This window comes from Equus quagga, chromosome 11 (assembly GCF_021613505.1).
Source record: "Equus quagga isolate Etosha38 chromosome 11, UCLA_HA_Equagga_1.0, whole genome shotgun sequence".
Taxonomy (NCBI): Eukaryota; Metazoa; Chordata; class Mammalia; order Perissodactyla; family Equidae; genus Equus; species Equus quagga.
Window position 1 is genome coordinate 32137171 of NC_060277.1, and position 18241 is coordinate 32155411.

Genomic DNA, 18241 nt, shown 5'->3' on the forward strand with positions numbered 1-18241 from the left:
AGTGAATATTTATTGAGCATAAGCTACCTCCCAGTCACTGTGGTCGATCAATAGGTATCGAGATAAATAAACTCTGCTGTCAGCCTGTTTAGAGTGGGTTGAGGGAGACATGTGTTGTATTAGTCGATATTCAGTAAAGGAAACAAACTACTTTAGGTACGTTCTAAATAGAAAAGGATTTTGTACAAGACATTAGGTACTTACTACAACGTTGGTGAGATTGGAGGAGTAGAAGTCAGGGGGCTACCAGTGAAACTGTTGAAGAACTGGCCACCATGATGGTGATCCAGTATGCAGAAGCTACAACTGCTACTACAGATGCCTTTCAACATTCATGAACACACTAGAAAACCAAATTTTGAATGTATGGTATACCCATTATAACTTTCAACCCTCATTTCTCCAAGACCTTGCTTGCCAGCAAACAACGACAGCAGGAAGTTAGTTTCCTCTTTACTTCCATTGTGTGTCTAATTAGCAGAATGGATTTTTGCCAGTACCCTGACTACAAGACATCTGAGAAATACAGGTTTTACCTTTGGCTCATGCAATACAGGAAGCCCATAGAAGGGAGATGGGAGTTGTGTGCTGATTAATATTCTTTGCTTTAATTGGGAATGGAAATATATTTAGAAGAAAACGTAGCTGCCCCTTTTTCTGTATGGAGCTTACGTTTTGGCAGAACAGAATGATTAATCAACTAGTTAAATAATTGATTTTAATTGCATTTGCAATAAACAATAAAGAGAGAGAAAGTGCTAAGAGAAAGTAAAATTGGGGGATCTGACCTAGACTAATAGTGTTAGAGGAGGCTTAGCTAACACAGTAACATTTAAGCTGAGATTTGAAAGTTAGAAGTTCACAAAGCAAAGGACAACAGAAGGATGTTCTAGGAAAAGTCTCTGATACCAGAAAAACAATAGCACATTGAAGGAAGTGGATAAAAGTCAGAATGACTGAAATGTAGAGAATGATGGGGAGTGGCAGACAACAGATTTGTAACATAAGACGAGTCTAATGTTGTAGGCAAGGAACAGGTCATGAGGGCTTGGTATATCATGTTGAAGATTTGATATTTTATCTTAAAAGGAATGGGTTATAATTAGAGGAGTTTGAGGAAGAGAGTGCCATGATCAAATTTGTGTCTATAAAAAAAGATCACTATATAATCTGTGTATGACTCCACTCATATGAGGAATTTAAAATTATGGACTAAGAACAGTTTAGTGGATACCAGGGGAAAGGTGGGGTGGGGGGTGGGCACAAAGGGTGAAGTGGTGCACCTACAACATGACTGACAAACATTAATGTACAACTGAAATTTCACAAGATTGTAACCTATCAATAACTCAATAAAAAAAAAGATAACTATACACACAGGAAGGGCAGGAGAGAATGTGAAGACCAATTAGATGTGGATTCATTGGGGAATATTTGGGAAATAGACTTGCTAGTACTTCGTGGTTAATGGGATGTGGAGGATTGAGGAACAGAGATCTAAAAGTTTTTTGGCTTCTAAAAGATATGTGGCTTGCATTATTGAGTGGCTAGTTGAGTCATTTATGAAGAAAAAGAATTAGTAGAGAAGTGTGAGTTTGGAGGGAAGAGTGCAGATCATGAATTCCATTTGGACCTGCTGAGTTTAAGATACCTGGGATACTTAGAGATCTAGAGTAAGCATCTGGATGCATATATGAGTCTGATATCAGAAGCACAGTCTGTTTCAGATCGTGGAAACCATGGGAGTAGATGGGAGTAGTAGGAGAGCCTGGGACCAGGCCTTGAGGAGTTCAAGTTTTTAATGATTAGATAGAGGGGAATGAGTCAATAAAAGATCCTCCAAGACACTGGAGTAAACCCAAGGGAGTATAATGTCATAGAGGGCAAGAAAAAGAGCGTTTTAAAGAGAAGAAGGTGATCATCTGTATTGAGTGCTGCTGTGAGAGGTCACGTAATGTGAGGGTGGAAAATATTCACTGTACTTAGTAGCAACATGGAAAATTTTGGTGACCTTATTTAGAGCCTTTTCATTCAATTGGTGGAGAGCAAAAACTAGATTAAGTTGGCTTATGAGTGTGGAATTAGAAAATTCAAGTGTAGACATCAATTTTGAGAAATTAATTTATGGCCAAAAGGAAAATGGATCATATCTAGAAAATATGAAGTAGTACAAGAAAGGTTGATATATTCGTTCTTAGTAAGTAGAAATGATATGCTTATATTCTGTGGGAACTATTCAAGAGAGAGTGAGAAAGGAATGAAATTGATTGATTACTCAGAAAGGAAAGAAAAGGGACCACAAGAAATACGAGTTCTGAGAAGGCAAGAGGCATAGGATCCAGAGAACAGGTATAGAGATGTTCCTTAGATAGGAGTTAGGGTACTTCTGTTTATGACAGAAGGGGAGGTTAAAAAGATGGGTTCTGATGCAAATAGGTTTTAGGTACATGGCGGAAGATAAGGGAATTTCCTCTAATGTATTGTATTTTCTTTATGAAGTAGGTATTGAAGTCATTCTCTGAGAGAATGGGTAGACAAAGTAGTCAGAAGTTTGTGGAGAATAAAAAAATGTCTTAAGGAGACAAGTGAGACATATGAGAACAAACTGACTAAAAAGACGTTGCAGAATTACTGTTCACTGTTAAGGACTTGTTAAGATTGTGCTCCTGGATTTACAGTGGTCTCAAGTTGCCTTTGTCTATAATTTTTCTTAATCACTAGCTGCCTTGGGTCATCTGAGGTTGGCATTTTCCAGCCAGGTATGACAAAAAGGCAAATGAGTTTAAGAAATTGGCAGGAGTGTGATTAAAATGTTGGGCTCTGCTATCTAAGCTGGAGAAAGAGCAAGAAGAAGGATTGGGCAGGGCTGGGGCTGAGGTGCTGCCCAATAGAAAGAGGGTAGAGGAATTGTGATCTGGAAGTGTCATTAATGATAAAGGATGGGCTTAGAAAAATTAATTAGGCAATCTTGAAATATAGGAAGCTTTGATCAGAAAATGAGATGTCTGTACTAGTGATTTTGGAAGTAGTACAGTTGTGGGCTGATGATAAGGCCTAGAATATAATCATTGGTATGGCTGAGGTGGGACAGAGGAGATGTCACTGGAAATGAGGGTGTCAAAGAACTGAAGGGTGAGGGGTTTGGATGTCCACATGGAAAATAGCATCACTAGGATGATGACAGGCATTGGAATGGAGAGAAAGACTAGGAGCCATACGTATCAAGTCTTCATTGGGTAAGGTTGGGTGACAGGTGACATAACCAGATGGACTGAACCTTAAAGGAGCAGAGGTTTTTACAAAAGATGAGTACATACTGGTCTGGAAATGGTGACGGGAAAGAGAGACATCATCTCCCATTACTTGAGAGGTATGCATAGGAAACAGAGTCCATGGAGGAGAGTCAAGTTTCAGTTAGGCAAGATAGGAGAAGAGATTGGTAAAATTTGCTGATGACTGTGTGGCAGTTCCAGAGAGTAGGGTGAAGAATTTGTTACACTAGGATGGAGAAATAGTAGAGAGGGTAAGGAATTGAGTAAACAGCAAAGAAATACCAAGTATTATTATGGGGACCATAGTATAATACATCATTGGTTCCCCATTACCTGTTTGCTTGCTAGATATCAGAATCTCTGAAACTAAGCCCCTAAAATTTTTAATAAGATCCCCAGAAATTCTGATTATAGCCAGGTTTAGTTTACATAGTGAGCAGATCACTAATGGACCTTGTCCTGAGAACAAGAATGAGACATATGATGGATTTCCTTGTGACAGCCTCATGGAGGACAAGGCATTGTTCTCTTGGCATAGACACGAGAGGACCAATTTTAGATGTCTCAGTGAACAAGGTTTACAGTATAAGTAAACAAGTAAACTCTTATTACAAGTTACAGAATAAGAGCTTCAAAAGATACAGAATAAGAGCTTCAAAAGAGAGCACAAGAGAAAAAGAGAGAGAGAGAGAAGGGGTGAAGAAGTAAGGCATATGCCTTAGGTCTCTAAACTCCTTTGTCAAAAGAGAAGCCAGGTGTTAGTTTATGCTCCTAACAATGTAAGCAAGTCCATTGTCTCATGCTGATTAACTTCACAAAGATTGAATGATAGGGGCCGGCCCAGTGGCGCAGTGGTTAAGTTCACATATTCTGCTTTGGCAGCCCTGGGTTCGCCGGTTCGGATCCCAGGTGCAGACGTGGCACCGCTTGGCAAGCCATGCTGTGATAGGCATCCCACATATAAGAAAAAAGTAGAGGAAGTTGGGCATGGATGTGAGCTCAGGGTCAGTCTTCCTCAGCAAAAAGAGGAGGATTGGCAGCAGTTAGCTAAGGGCTTATCTTCCTTAAAGAAAAAGAAGATTGAATAATAAACATAGCACTTACCAAAGATGAGGACTCTCTAATATTTTTTCTAACATTGATAAAGCATACTCACTAATAATTGTGGGAAAGAATGGTATCATTTGGGAGAAAATATTTACCTCCTCCTGGTTAAATTTTAGTTTTTATAATGGGAGTCATTCTTTCCTAATGAATTTGGAATTATTCATATTAAAGTATGCCTTATCAAGATAACTTACCTCAGAAGGCTTATAAATGTCACTATAAATAATTTATGCAATTTCATCATGCTCTTTCATTCAGAGTTTGTGTCTGAGCTGAAGTTCTTGTGTTTCTTCTGTATATTTTTTGGTCTTATGGGAGAAAAAACTCAAATTTGTTTTTCTTTAATATCTTTGTATGCTGTGAGTCTTTTTAAATCTTTTTTTATTTCTTTTTTGGTGCGGAAGATTGGACCCCGAGCTAATATCCATTGCTACTCTCCCTCTTTTTGCTTGAGGAAGATTGTTGCTGGGCTAACATCTGTGGCAGTCTTCCTCTGTTTTGTATGTGGGATGCTGCCACAGCATGCTTTCGTGAGGGGTGCATTGGTCTGTGCCTGGGGCCCGAACCCACAAACCCCAGGCCGCCGAAGCGTATTGTGCAAACTTAGCCACTATGCCACTGGGCCAGCCCCCTGGTCTTGTTTTTTAATCATGTGTTTGTGTTAGTTTGGAAGTCACCTTTGGGAAGTGGTTCCATTTTAACCTCATTCATTTTTAAAAGTACTCACACTGATTTTACATCTTATGGGTAGGAAAAAGATATGTAAAGTTATGGAAGGAAGCCCTGCCTGCTTTCACTGGGAGAAAAGAATATAGTACCCTCGGGGCTAAATGATTATCTTAGTGGTTGTCCATTCCATTCTAATTTTACTGACTATAAAACCCTCTATGGGAAATTCACTTGTGAAAAGTGGAAATACAAAGTCAGAGGAAACCAAGCTTAGACGATTCTTAGACAAACTACACACCTGACTCCCTTTACCTTTTCACAGCTGGTGTTCTTTTGTGCCGGATTTCCAAGTACAGTTTATCCAGTGAGTATAGTATTGGATCTCAAATGACTTCCTTAGAGAATCCAACGCCCTATCCAGAGAGTGTGAACAAGGTGAATTGTATCTCATAGCTATTCAGAAGGTAGCAAAGCCTGGACTCCAGATAGAGCTCCCTCCAGGAAACCAGGTGGAAACAGTGATTGTTCTGATACTTTGGAAGGTAGCAGGCATCTTGTAATAAACAAGTTTAGCTCCATAACTCATGGTCTTAACCATCTCTTCTCCATTCATTTCTCCACATGAAACTCCTGTTAAAAAGCTCCTTACATTTCTTTCAAGGAAAGATTTTGTACAACTACCATTGTGTATTTGTGTGTATGTTTTAATGTGAACAAATTGGATCATGTTAGACACACTTTTATGTCTCTTGCTTTTTTTCACTTAACAGTATCACGGAAATCTTTCCAAATCAACACTGAAAGATGTGAGTCATTCTTTTAACAACTGCACAGTATGCCACAATGTGGACATTATCTTAAATCTTTTACCCAGTCCTGTCTTGATGGATACTTTTGTTGTTTCCAATTATTTTTTATTGTTAATAGTACTGCAGTAAACATTCTTGCTCATACTCTTAGCAGTTGCAACAATATCCATTGGGAAAATTCCTAGCAGTGGAATTTATCGTCAATACAGTGCATGCATTTAAAATTTTGGGGAATGGTCCTGAACTACCCACTAGGGAGATTGTTCCAAATTACACTTCGTTGAACAGTAACTTTCTCCCATGTAACTTTGCCAACACTGAACAGTGTTTAAGTTTATGACAGATTAATAGGCAAAAAATGGTACTTCATTATTATTTTGACTGGCATTTCTTTATGAGTGAAGCTGAGCATTTTCCATATTGGCCATTTGAATTTCTTTTTCTATAAATTGCATTTTTATATTCTTGGTCCATTGTGTATTAAAATGCATGTATTGTCATATGTATTACATTTTTTCTAGTTAACCTTTCTTTGATTTGTTTATGAATATTTTTACCATGCTGAAATTTTTATCAATTTATAGTCTTTGGGCTTTGTCTTGCTTATAAAGGCCACACCTACTTCATCTGTGATTTCCTCTAGCCCTTTTTAAATTTAATTCAATTTAATTTTTATTATTAAATCTTTGATCTGTCTGGAACTTATTTCATACAGTAGTGGACCCATCATCCTTTTCTGAATATTCACTGTTTATTCTATTAATTTTAAGATTCAAAATAACATACAGAATTCTCATATTTGCGGGAGTCAATTTTTGGACTTTGTTTCATTGATCTTACTATTTCTTCTCTACTATCAAACTGTTTTATTTATTCTGTTTTCACAATATTTTTAATACATGATTGGGAGAAGCATCCTGATTATTCTTCAATTTTAGAACTTTTCCTGGATAAATATGCAGGTTTATTTTTCAAGATGAACTTTAATATCACCTCCAAGAAATTATGTTCATCTTTTAGTTGAGTTAATGGATTGATTTTATAGATTGTTGGTGAGAATTGGTATTTTTACCAAATTAAGTTTTTCCGTCTCAAAAGCAAAGCATGTCACTTCATTTCTTGAATGACCTTCAGCAGTATTTTAATACTTTCTTCATGTGGGTGCTACCTATTTCTTGTTCTTTCTGTTTTTGATGGCTGTTATAAATATGATACTTCACTTTTGTTTTCTAACAAGTTATTGTGTATAGAAAGACCTTTAAAAAATATTTTCAAGACTGCTACCTCTCTGAATTCTTTTATTATTTTAGTTACTAGTTTTTAGTCAGTCCTCAATTTTCTAAATAAATGTTCATTTCATCAGCAACTAATAAGTACTTTGGCCTCTACGTTTTCAGTATTTATGCTGTTTATTATTTTCTCATGTCTAATTCCATTTTCTAGGACATTAGTAGGCTGATGATAGTAAACAACTTTGCCTTGTTCCTAATTTTGATTAATATACTGTAATGTTTTACTATTAAGATATGGTTTGAGATAGATATTGTCACCTCTACTCATCAAGATTGAATGTAGCATTTTGTCAGATTTGAATGCCTGGAGATGATCATATGTTTTTTCTCTTTTGACTTATTAATAATTAAGTTAATATGTGTATTTATAAGTATAATGCCCTTGAATTCTGGGGTTAAGTTATACTTACTTAGGTGTATTGTTTTAATGCATTGATGAATTCTATTTTTAAAGTTCTTTGCTATTTGGATTAATATTCTTAAAAAAGGGGCCAGCCCCATGGCCGAGTGGTTAAGTTCACGCACTCTGCTTTGGTGGCCCAGGGTTTCGCCAGTTCAGATCCTGGGCTAGCAGCTAGCGCTGCTTGTCAGGCCATGCTGAGGTGGTGTTCCACATGGCACAACCAGAAGGACTACAACTAGAATATACAACTCTGTGCTGGGGAGGCTTTGGAGAGAAGAAGAAGAAGGGGGACAAAAAAGAAGATTGGCAACAAATATTAGCTCAGGTGCCAATCTTAAAAAAAAAAGTCTTAAAGAAAGATTTCTCTATCGTATTGTTTTCTGCTTATTAATCAGGCTTTCGTACCAGTGCTGTTACACTCCCTCTGTAAGATTAATTTTGAGGCTCTCCTTCTGTTTCTGTGCTCTAGGGCCTCTTAATAACCTTAGGACTAATTCATCTTTAAAAGTTAGATAGCTTTTACGTTTTCTTCCATTGTTTTTATTTTGCAGTTTTCCATTACTTTTGGGATATATGTAAGTAACATATTTTCCTAGAAAATCATCCATTCCAGACAGTTTTTTAAAGGAATGTATTGAGTTTTACAAAAGTACTCTTTTCTGATTCTTTTAAATTTGATATTTGTGAACTTTTTTTTCCACATTACTAGTTTTGCATCTTTATGCTTGTGCTGTTGTGCTTGTGCCCAGCTATGTATCTCCTTTTACATAAAGGCCAAAGACTAAATATTTTAAGCCTGTGGACATATGGTGTCTGTCACAACAACTCAACTCTCTTGTAGCTCAAAAGCAGCCATAGACAGTATGTAAGCAAATGGATATGGCCGTATTATGATGAAACTTTATTTACAAAACAGGCACTTGGCATATAGTGTGCCAAACCCTGCTGTAGCCAATAAGAGCCATTGTCTATTTTTGTTTAATTTTTTTCTTTTAAAATAAGAGTTTTGTGTTTACTTGTCAATTGCATAATTTTCAAATTATCAGATTCTACTCTATTAGGGCATTTTTTCCTTCTTTCCTTGGCTTTGTTGTATTTTTATTTTTCCAACTTCTTGAGTTACATGCTTAATTTACTTTTTTTCTTATTTACATAAATATTTGAGATATGTTATCTGAGAGCACAACTTTACTCTGTTCTATAAGTTTGATGTATGGTCTTTTAATTTTTACATCTCCGCAATTTTAGTTTTTATTCCTCATTTGTTAAGAAAGCCAAGATAGAAGGGATACATATATGTAGAGTTGCATGTGTGTGTTAGTTAAGACTTACTATTTTATTCAGTTGTTTTACACCTGCTTCAATCAACCATCACGTCTCACCTGGCATATTGTAATAGCGTTACCTAACTCATCTCCCCTATCTCTCTCCTACTCAAAAACCTTGAGTGGCTTCCCATTTAATTCAAAATAAAAGCCAAAGTCTTTATAAGGGGTGTCTTCAAACTCATATCCCATACTGAATCTTTCCACCTTCCTAGTGCCTAAGCTAAGGCAGAAGCGTTGTTTCTCCTCATCCTGTTGTGCCCATCATATAGTGCTTAGTACATCAAAGCTAGGATGAACTTGAAACAATCCTAACTCCTTCCTTCCCTTCATGTTCTGCTCACCCCCCTTTCCAGGCAGTCACCCAGTCTTGATTTCTTTACAGCCTACTTTCGCCCTGACTTTATGTGATATCTCTATTTCCCCTGCCCCATCTTCTCTCTTGCATCGTTGTAGTAGCCCCAAAGCTTCTCATCTAGCACAACTATGGAGTTACGTCTCTAAACAACAAATCTGATATTGCTTAAAAACTTTAATTGGCCCCCTTTTCACCTATGCTTGAGACCAAATAAAGCCTGACCCCAGTCCTCCTTTCCAGCTTCATTTTCTTGCATTCACCCTATGCCCCCTGAACATAATGCCCTCCAGACACACTGTACTCTTTCACTAGTCCCAGCCTCTGTGCTTGTTTAACCTGCTACCCACCTTCCCCCATTTAGCAGGATTTCACTTGTGCTTCAAGAGCCATTTCACATTTTCTGTAAAGACTTCTTTTATCAGACTAGCAGATTGTTGATACATCACTCCGGAAAAGTGTGGTAATTCCTGCTCTGCAGCAGGTGCTCTGCCAGGTGCTAGCAGTACAAATGCAGATAAACCATAATGCCATTCCTGTCCTGGTTTTCGCTTTGTCCACATGCCTCTATTATAAACAGATCATATTTTATAGAAATCATTTGAGTATAAGTCTGTCTTCCTCTCCAGTCTGCAGATTATCTAAAGCTCAGATTTTGTCTTAAATTCCTTTGTATTCCTAGGATCTAGCACATAATAAATAGGTGTTTCATGTTTAAATGACCTTCTCTTTGGTTCTTCACAGTTTTTTTTTTTCTGTTAGTCACTGTTATGTTTTATAAATTTGTTAGAAGGTACTTTTCTTAGGAATGTAAATAATTAATACAGTAATGAATGTGAAGTTACTTAGCACTAAATAATCTCGAAAAGTCAAATTGTACCTAGATGGATAAAAACATCACTGCGGATACCTTCTTGTAAGGAACTGTGGTCTTTAAGCTTCAGTGCACATCAGAATAACTTGAGGAGCTGATTAGAAATATACATCCAAGAACATGAAAAGGTGTCTCACATCATTAACCATTAGGAAAATACAGAGTAAAATCATGATGAGATACCACCGCACACCTATTACAAATTGCTAAAATAAAAAATAATGACAGTATCAAGTGCCAACAAGCCTGGGAAGCAGCCAGCACCCTCATACATTGCTGGTACAAAAACAAAATGGTACAGACACTCTAGAAATAGTTTGGCAGTTTTCATAAAGTTAAACAGACATTTACCATGTGATCCAGCAATACCATTCCTAGTATCTACTTTAGAAAAATTAAAATGTATTCACACTCACAAAAAAACTATACATGAATGTTCATGGAGGCTCTATTTATCATTGCCCAAACTGGAAACAACCCAAACATCCTTCAATGGGTGATCAGATTAACGGACTGTGATATATCCATCCATACTATGGAATACTACTCAGCAGTAAAAAGGAATGAACTATTGATACAACCACTTGGATGAATCCCAAAGGCATCAAACTGGGTGAACGAAACCAGGACTAAAAGTTTATATACTATTTGATTCAATATATATAATATTCTGGAAGTGACAAAGCTCTGTGGATGGGGAATAGATCAGGGGTTGTGTGTGGGAGAGGTTTTAACTGTAAAGGAATGACAAGGGAATTTTTTAGGGCGAAGGAACTGTTTTGTGTCCTGATTATGGAGGTGGTTACACAGATTGAACATAGATTAAAGTTCATATGACTGTATGCCCAAAGTGGAAAAAATAATCAATTTTACTGTATGATAATTTCTTTTTAAGATTGGCACTTGAGTTAACATCTGTTGCTAATCTCCTTTTTGTTTTCCTCTTCTTCTCCCCAAAGCTCCCCCCCGTACATAGTCGTATATTCGAGTTGTATGTACTCCTGGTTGTGCCATGTAGGATGCCGCCTCAGCAGGGCTTGATGAGCAGTGCCATGTCAGCACCCAGGATCTGAACCAGTGAAACCCTGGGCCACTGAAGCGGAGTGCGTGAACTTAACCACTCGGCCACAGGGCCAGCCCCTGTATGATAGTTTTTAAAATACAATTTGGAAAAGTGCATATCTCTGGGCCTCATCCCCAGGGATCTAAGTTCATCTGTACTGTGAGCAATGCTAGACCTCAGATGGCAGATTCAGATTCAAAGATAGTTAAGAATGAACAACTCAAGACTTATTTTAAGATTGTTATCCCTTCAGGTCTCTACTGAGCCAATAAAAAAGCAATGCACAAATCATGAGCAAGAATAGAGACAAAAGAGAAGCGACCCCTGGTGCCTGTTAGTTCCTCACAGAGACCAGAGGGATGTGCCCAGATGGTGGCCATTGGTTGAACCTACCGGGCCAGAGTGAGAAGTGCTATGTCAGCACTCCAGGATCTACCTACTACCTCATAGGAATCTTCTTCACCTCAGTTACCTACAGCCCGTGTTCAACTGATTACTGTGTCATTGGTGTCACAAGCCAAGTCCTGCTCCAACTGGAGTTTGACCAAGGAGTCTGCATTTATAACAAGCACATCAGGATAGTCCAGTGCAGGGGTCCTGGGACAGCAGATTCACCTGAAACAAACAGCAATCCAGCAGTAAGATTTGTGTAGAACCTCTCCTCCAAGTAATGGTTTTTAGTTTTCTCTGTTATTTCTGAGTGTCCACTTATGAACAGTAGAGAAGAAATGCAGTCGTTGAAATCTTTCTCCTCTTCCTCCCCTTGGCCCATGAAAGAACTCTGTTATATCCTGGCAAATACTCCACCACGGACTTTATCCCCGTCATCCCGTATTCATGAGATTGACAGTAACAGTTCCTGTCTGAAAAGATGAAAGTTGATATGATCCAAATGTAGTTAATCATAAATGTGTGTATGAAATGGTTTCTAACAGGCTGACCACAGTTCACAAAAATAAAATAAGAATACATTCCTCTTGAAACTTGAAGAAGAAAGTCTTTTTTGTGTAAGTGTGTGTTTTATTTGGAACTCTGAAAGGCTCCAAATGTCTAAGTTAATTCCTTGGCTGGCCACTAGATGGTGTGGTTTGTTAATGTATTACCTCATATTTGCAGCAGATTCATGGAGTATTTCCTTAGCTAATTATTATTAAATTAGAAGTTTAAAATCTTAGTGACCTTAGAGATAATCAATGTGACAAAGTCAGTACTAGAGACCCAGACCCTTGAAATCCCCTTCCCTGCCGAAGTAGCGCCCATTACATACAAATTGTGAAACTGTTTCAAAAGAAACTATTGAAATGTTGATCATGAAATTTTCAGAGCAATAACAAATAAACACAGGATGTGATGCCCAAACAGAAGCTTTGACTATACAAACACCTCTTTTATGTTAACCTAACGTATTTAAATTTGCAGAAAACTTTTCTCTATTATATGTGAGTCGTCAGGGAATTTTGTAAGATCTTCTGCTATCGCACTTGTACAAATTGCAGATAAGTGGACCAAATTCCACATCAGAGCTCAGACCAGGCCAAAGAGCAGGCCCCAGAAGTGAAGCTAGTGTATTTAGGGCAGCTGTAACGTTGAGGAGCTAAGACAGGTGGTCGGTCAGTGCCCTCCTGTCGAAGATCCCCGGGAGCACAGCCGAAGGTGGACGAGTACAGTGGGGCTTATTGGCTCGTTGCTGTGGGGAAGAGCGCGTGCTGTGCGGAAGCTTGGGGCATCTCAGGATGAGGGGAGAAAGTCTTCCAGGCAGTGGGTCTGGAATAGACAAAGACTCTGAGGCGGGTGTGGCTTTGTCAGAAAAGGGACTGAGAGAAGAAGTTGGCCCTTGTGGCTGGCATGGGTAAGTGCGGGTAGAGGATGGGGATGATTTCTGTGGGGCCTTGCATCCTAAGGACTCTGGCCTTTACTCTGAATGAGTTGGAAGCTGCTGAGATTTATATTTGTTTTTAATAGAGTATTTTTGGAAGGATAGGAAGCAGGTAATACTAATTGATTGCAAGAAAGGAATACCTGGGTTAAAGAGACACTTGCTTTTAACTTCGTTCTTTTTGGATTTTGTGTCATGTTCAGGATTACCTTTTCTTTAAGATGGATGAGATATGATTTTTAATAATTTTGTATAGTTTTATATAATAAGACAGTAAGATATTAAGATGCTTAAAAATAATTGTATGCTTTCTTTGATTCAACAGAAATGTGAAATAGCAATTGCTTTTAAATACTAAGGAACACTGTTATGTTTTGTTAATATCTACTCTAGGTGCAAAAGTCAAGAAATAAGCAAGTAAGAGAATTATTCCCGGAAGGTTTTAGTATTCATCATGCAGGAATGCTTCGGCAGGACAGAAATTTGGTTGAAAACTTGTTTTCTAATGGACACATCAAAGTCTTAGTCTGTACAGCTACATTAGCCTGGGGTGTCAATCTTCCTGCTCATGCTGTTATTATTAAGGTAAGAGCTTACCTTACTTTGCACATGGATTTGTGGTATTTTAAAACAAACCTGTAGATTGATTTATTTAGAAAAATATTGTGATTTGGCTACCTCACTGACTTTGAATGTTATTTATAGAAGGTCAAAATTATTTTCTCCAAAAGAATCTAGTTTATATTGTGAAAATTTAACTCTATCACAGATGATGAAAAGATTAGTTAAAGTACGCTTTTGAGATCTTGCCATATTTGCCTAATTTCAGTATTCAACTCATCAGGATTATATTTGTGTGTGTTTATGTAAAATTTTGTTATGTTTCCTCATCTAGGGAACACAAATATATGCTGCAAAGAGAGGTTCCTTTGTTGACCTTGGAATTTTAGATGTCATGCAGATATTTGGGCGAGCTGGAAGACCACAGTTTGACAGATTTGGGGAAGGAATCATCATAACAACGCATGATAAACTCAGCCATTACCTCACTTTACTCACTCAACAAAACCCAATTGAGAGTCAGTTTCTGGAAAGCCTTGCAGATAACCTAAATGCAGAGGTAAGATCTAACGAGGAAAAGCTTGGAATACAATCATCAGCCACAAGAATGATCAAGTAAAATAAAGGTTGAGTTGATTACTATTTTTTAGGATTTAGGAATATAGCTTATGCCATTTTACAGTCATAAGACATAACAGTCTGAGTGGCAGTATTGTTGATTAGTTCAGAGCAGTACAGAATGCAAATGATAACTGGTAAGAGCTCAATGCTAAAAGCCTATACTTTTACATTACGAGATTTTGTTATAGGATGGAAACCTAACCAAAGTTATAGAAACCAGGGAAACAAAATAGCAATAACAACAACTATATTTGTATTGCAGTTTTACAAAGTTTTTAATGATTTTATAAAGTTTTTATAAGGTTTATAAAGCTCTTTTATCTTAGATCACTTGATGCTGGTTTCTAGTAGCATATTTACAAGAAAATTTAAAAGATTAGGAAATAAATTTTGACTCCAAATAAAATATTACAGCACAATTTCAGTCTTCATTGCCTGCTGCGATTGGATGGCTGTTTATTAAATAATTAGGTCTTGGGTCAACGGTATCTCTGATGGAATAGTCTGCAGTGCAAGGACAGTAATAGTAGTGGCGCACTGAGGACTAGCTCAATGCAGGGACTCTGCTGAGTGCTCCTTGTATGTTCTCTCACTCGAATATTGCTGCTGAGTAGGTGTTGTCCTCAGAGAGGTATATAACTAATCCAAAGGTCATTCAGCTACTAATTTTGGGAGCTAGTGTTCAAACTTGGGTCTATTTAACTCCAAATCCAGTCTTTTCATTAGAGCCTAGGTGTCTGTTATATTATATGAAATGGGGTAAGTTGAAGGTGAATGCATTGCTCTACGTTAATACCTACCATTCGCCTTTTTCTAAGACCAGAACTAACCCTTGTCCCCAGTGGTTGTCGTAATGTCTCTGACTTACAATAAAAGTGAAGTCTCTTTATGCAAGTTTTTTAGAACAGCCTTTCCTTAGTGTCAAGGAAGACTATATCTTTGTAAACTTAGTATTGCTGTGCTTGATTTGTCCTTTTTGTTACCGGTAAAGTAAACACAAGGTGGTGATGTTATTATTCAGAAGATAGAAGGTGAATAAAATACTGCTATTGTCCTCAAGGAACTTTTTCTTAGGGACTATAAAATACCATCAGTGAAACTATTTGGTCAAGCCCTGAGAAATTAAAAATAAATTGTCTCCCATAGATTCACCTCATATTCATAAAGTACTTATTAGGTATATCATTTTCAGAAATGTCAACTAAGTATAACCATAATTCCATTTAATGCCATAAATGGCATTTAATAATGAAACATATACTACCTTGAAATTTTTAGCTAATATAGTAAATTTCTTTCTCATAATTTGGTCTACTGGAATAGCTCCCAATTAAATTTTTTTCTTAAGGAAACAAACTCCCTTAAATTATATTTGAGTGTGAAATTAAATTTGGCAATCTGTGGAAATTGTGTGAAATTAGTTTATAAAATGAATGTATGCTGTACTCATAAAGTAGTGGATTTTTAAGTCTTTCGACTCCCAAAATCTTTGCAAAACTATACAGTGGCAGTGATCAACATAAAGATCGTGTTAGATTAGGGATGTTGCCTTTACTAATATCTTCGATAACATGAATATCAATTCTGACCATTAGTTTAGAAGAACTGGAGAAAGTATTATATTAAGTAATAACTTCAATGCAGACATTTTATGAGGCATCTTTGCTGATTGATTCTTAATGGGGCTGATGCCCTCATGCTAATGCCAAAAGGGCACGTGTCCCAGCCCTGTAGAAAGCCACTTAATTTTTCACTGAGAGAAGCAGTGAAGCATGTTTGAGGCTTATTAACATTTATTCAGAAGACGTTACTGGGTACCTACTCTGTACCAGCCCCCTGTAGTCCATACTGTACAATATGTCATTCTTTCTACAACCGCACATACATTCTTTATATAGAGTTCCTCCCGTCTCTGCAGGACGTAGTACAAACCCCTGTCCTTGGCTTTAGGACCTTCCCAATCTGACCAGCTTTCCCTCTTCTGGCTCTGATTACTCTCCAACACATGTCTGCCCTAGCCAGGTTCTTACTCTACTTTCTTCACCTATAAAGTCCCAATTTTCCCATTTATAAAATAGGGATAATCTCACTGGACTGTTGTGAAAATGTAACGAATGGCTGTGGCAAGTTGGTATTCAGGAAAAGATTGTATCACTTACCATTATCTGATTGTCCCTTGATATGCAGCCCCATTTATACTTACTGCCAGCGCTCTAACTTTAGTTGAATAAATAAATGAATGGTAGCATAAACGGTTTTTATGTATTTACTAAAGGAGTGTATTTATGTATATATATATATATGTACAGATAAGTACATGCGCACACACGCATGATGATTATATTTGCTTAGTTTTTATATGATTTCAACCAGTTTAAAAAATATACATACAAATAAGCAATTAAGATAACCTTAAAGACTAAAGTTTAAATAGGTATATTAGATATAAAGTGATACTTTGAGTCTTACTTCTAAATTACCAAATTTGGGGTAGGGTTTTTTGCCCTTTTACTTAACAGAGCATAAAGAGCTTTTTACATAACAGAGCATAACAGAACATCTATTAACTGTACAGCCATGTGTTGCTTAATGATAGGGATACATTCTGAGAAATGCGTCATTAGGTGATTTCGTCATTGTGTGAACATCATAGAGTATACTTATACAAACCCAGATGATATGGCCATATCATTAAACTAGGTGATATAGCCTACTACGCTCCTAGGCTGTATGATACTAATCTTATGGGACCATTGCCATGTATGTGGTCCGTCATTGACCAAAACATCGGTATGTGGCGCATCACTGTGTGCTAACGGCACTTTTATATGTTCCACATTTTAGGTGTTTTTGTGAAAACATTTTTGAATACATATTATGTGCCAGCCACTGTGGATAGTGGTTTCATATATGTCATCTTAATTAGTTACACATATCACACCTACAAGACTAGGGAGCTTCTTGAGATCAGGGACCATGCTCTGTTGGTTACCATATTATTTGTGCTTTACATAGTACAGTCTTGTGACTGACTTACTATGTGATTCTGAGATGAATGGATAAACTTTGAAGATAGACTGTGAAAAATACTTGTTTTATGAAAGGCTCTTGTACTAAGTAGCCACTAGGTGACAGCAAATGTTTACAAGTAAATTTTTATTTTTTGTCACTAGGTGGCATTCAAGGATTAATCTCAAAATATGGTGTACCATCATAAATTTCCATTCATATTTCTGTGTAGTCTGTTCCTTTTTGCTGAACATTTAGAAGACTTGCATTATTTGATCCAATCTTTGATACCTACTTCCTCCTTTCCTTTTATCTTTAGTAGCAATAGGTAATTATTTATTAATGTTGATTTATTGAGTCTGATTTTGAAAATAATAGCAAGCTCATTTTATTCTGTATAAAATTTCTACTCTTAGGAATTGTGTAATATTATTTTAAAATATCTATAGGTCATAAGGGAATTAACATGGTTTAAGCTGTTAAATAATAGAATCACAAATAGGACACATTATCAGATTTTTAGCCATATCATTAAACTAGTTTCCTAAGCAGACTAGAAAATGTGTAACTGTCTTACTTGTAAATATCTACGAAGTGTTGTACAACAGCCTCATTAGCTAAATTTTAGTTCTTGTTACTCTTCATTTTGTGGAAGTCGTACAGTTCACATTTTAGGAAATGTCTATTTTTACCTATATTGTGAATGATTTAGTCCTTTCTGATTGCCTTAGTGTAAATTTAATTTTTTTTAGCTTTATAGAGATATAGTTGACAGATGACATTGTGTAAATTTAAGGTGCACAATGTGATGATTTGGTACACCATGTATATATATTGTGAACTGTTTACCACAATAAAAAGTTAATTAATGTATCCTTCACTTCGCATAATGACCATTTTGTTGTTATTCTTGCTATGATGAGAACATTAAAGCTCTACTCTCATAGCAACTTTGATTCAAATATACAATCTAATATTATTAACTATAGTCACCATATTGTATGT

At 36.8% G+C, this 18241-nt stretch overlaps 1 protein-coding gene across 2 annotated transcripts in view; it reads left to right on the forward strand.

Annotated features, from left to right (window-relative positions):
• Nucleotides 1-18241, forward strand: part of ASCC3 (activating signal cointegrator 1 complex subunit 3) — a 323391-nt gene that overhangs the window by 179456 nt on the left and 125694 nt on the right. For both annotated transcript variants that reach the window (XM_046674951.1, XM_046674950.1), the window contains exons 15-16: nucleotides 13439-13630; nucleotides 13941-14165. In XM_046674951.1, coding sequence (XP_046530907.1) covers nucleotides 13439-13630; nucleotides 13941-14165 — 417 coding nt within the window. The remainder of the gene's footprint in view (nucleotides 1-13438; nucleotides 13631-13940; nucleotides 14166-18241) is intronic.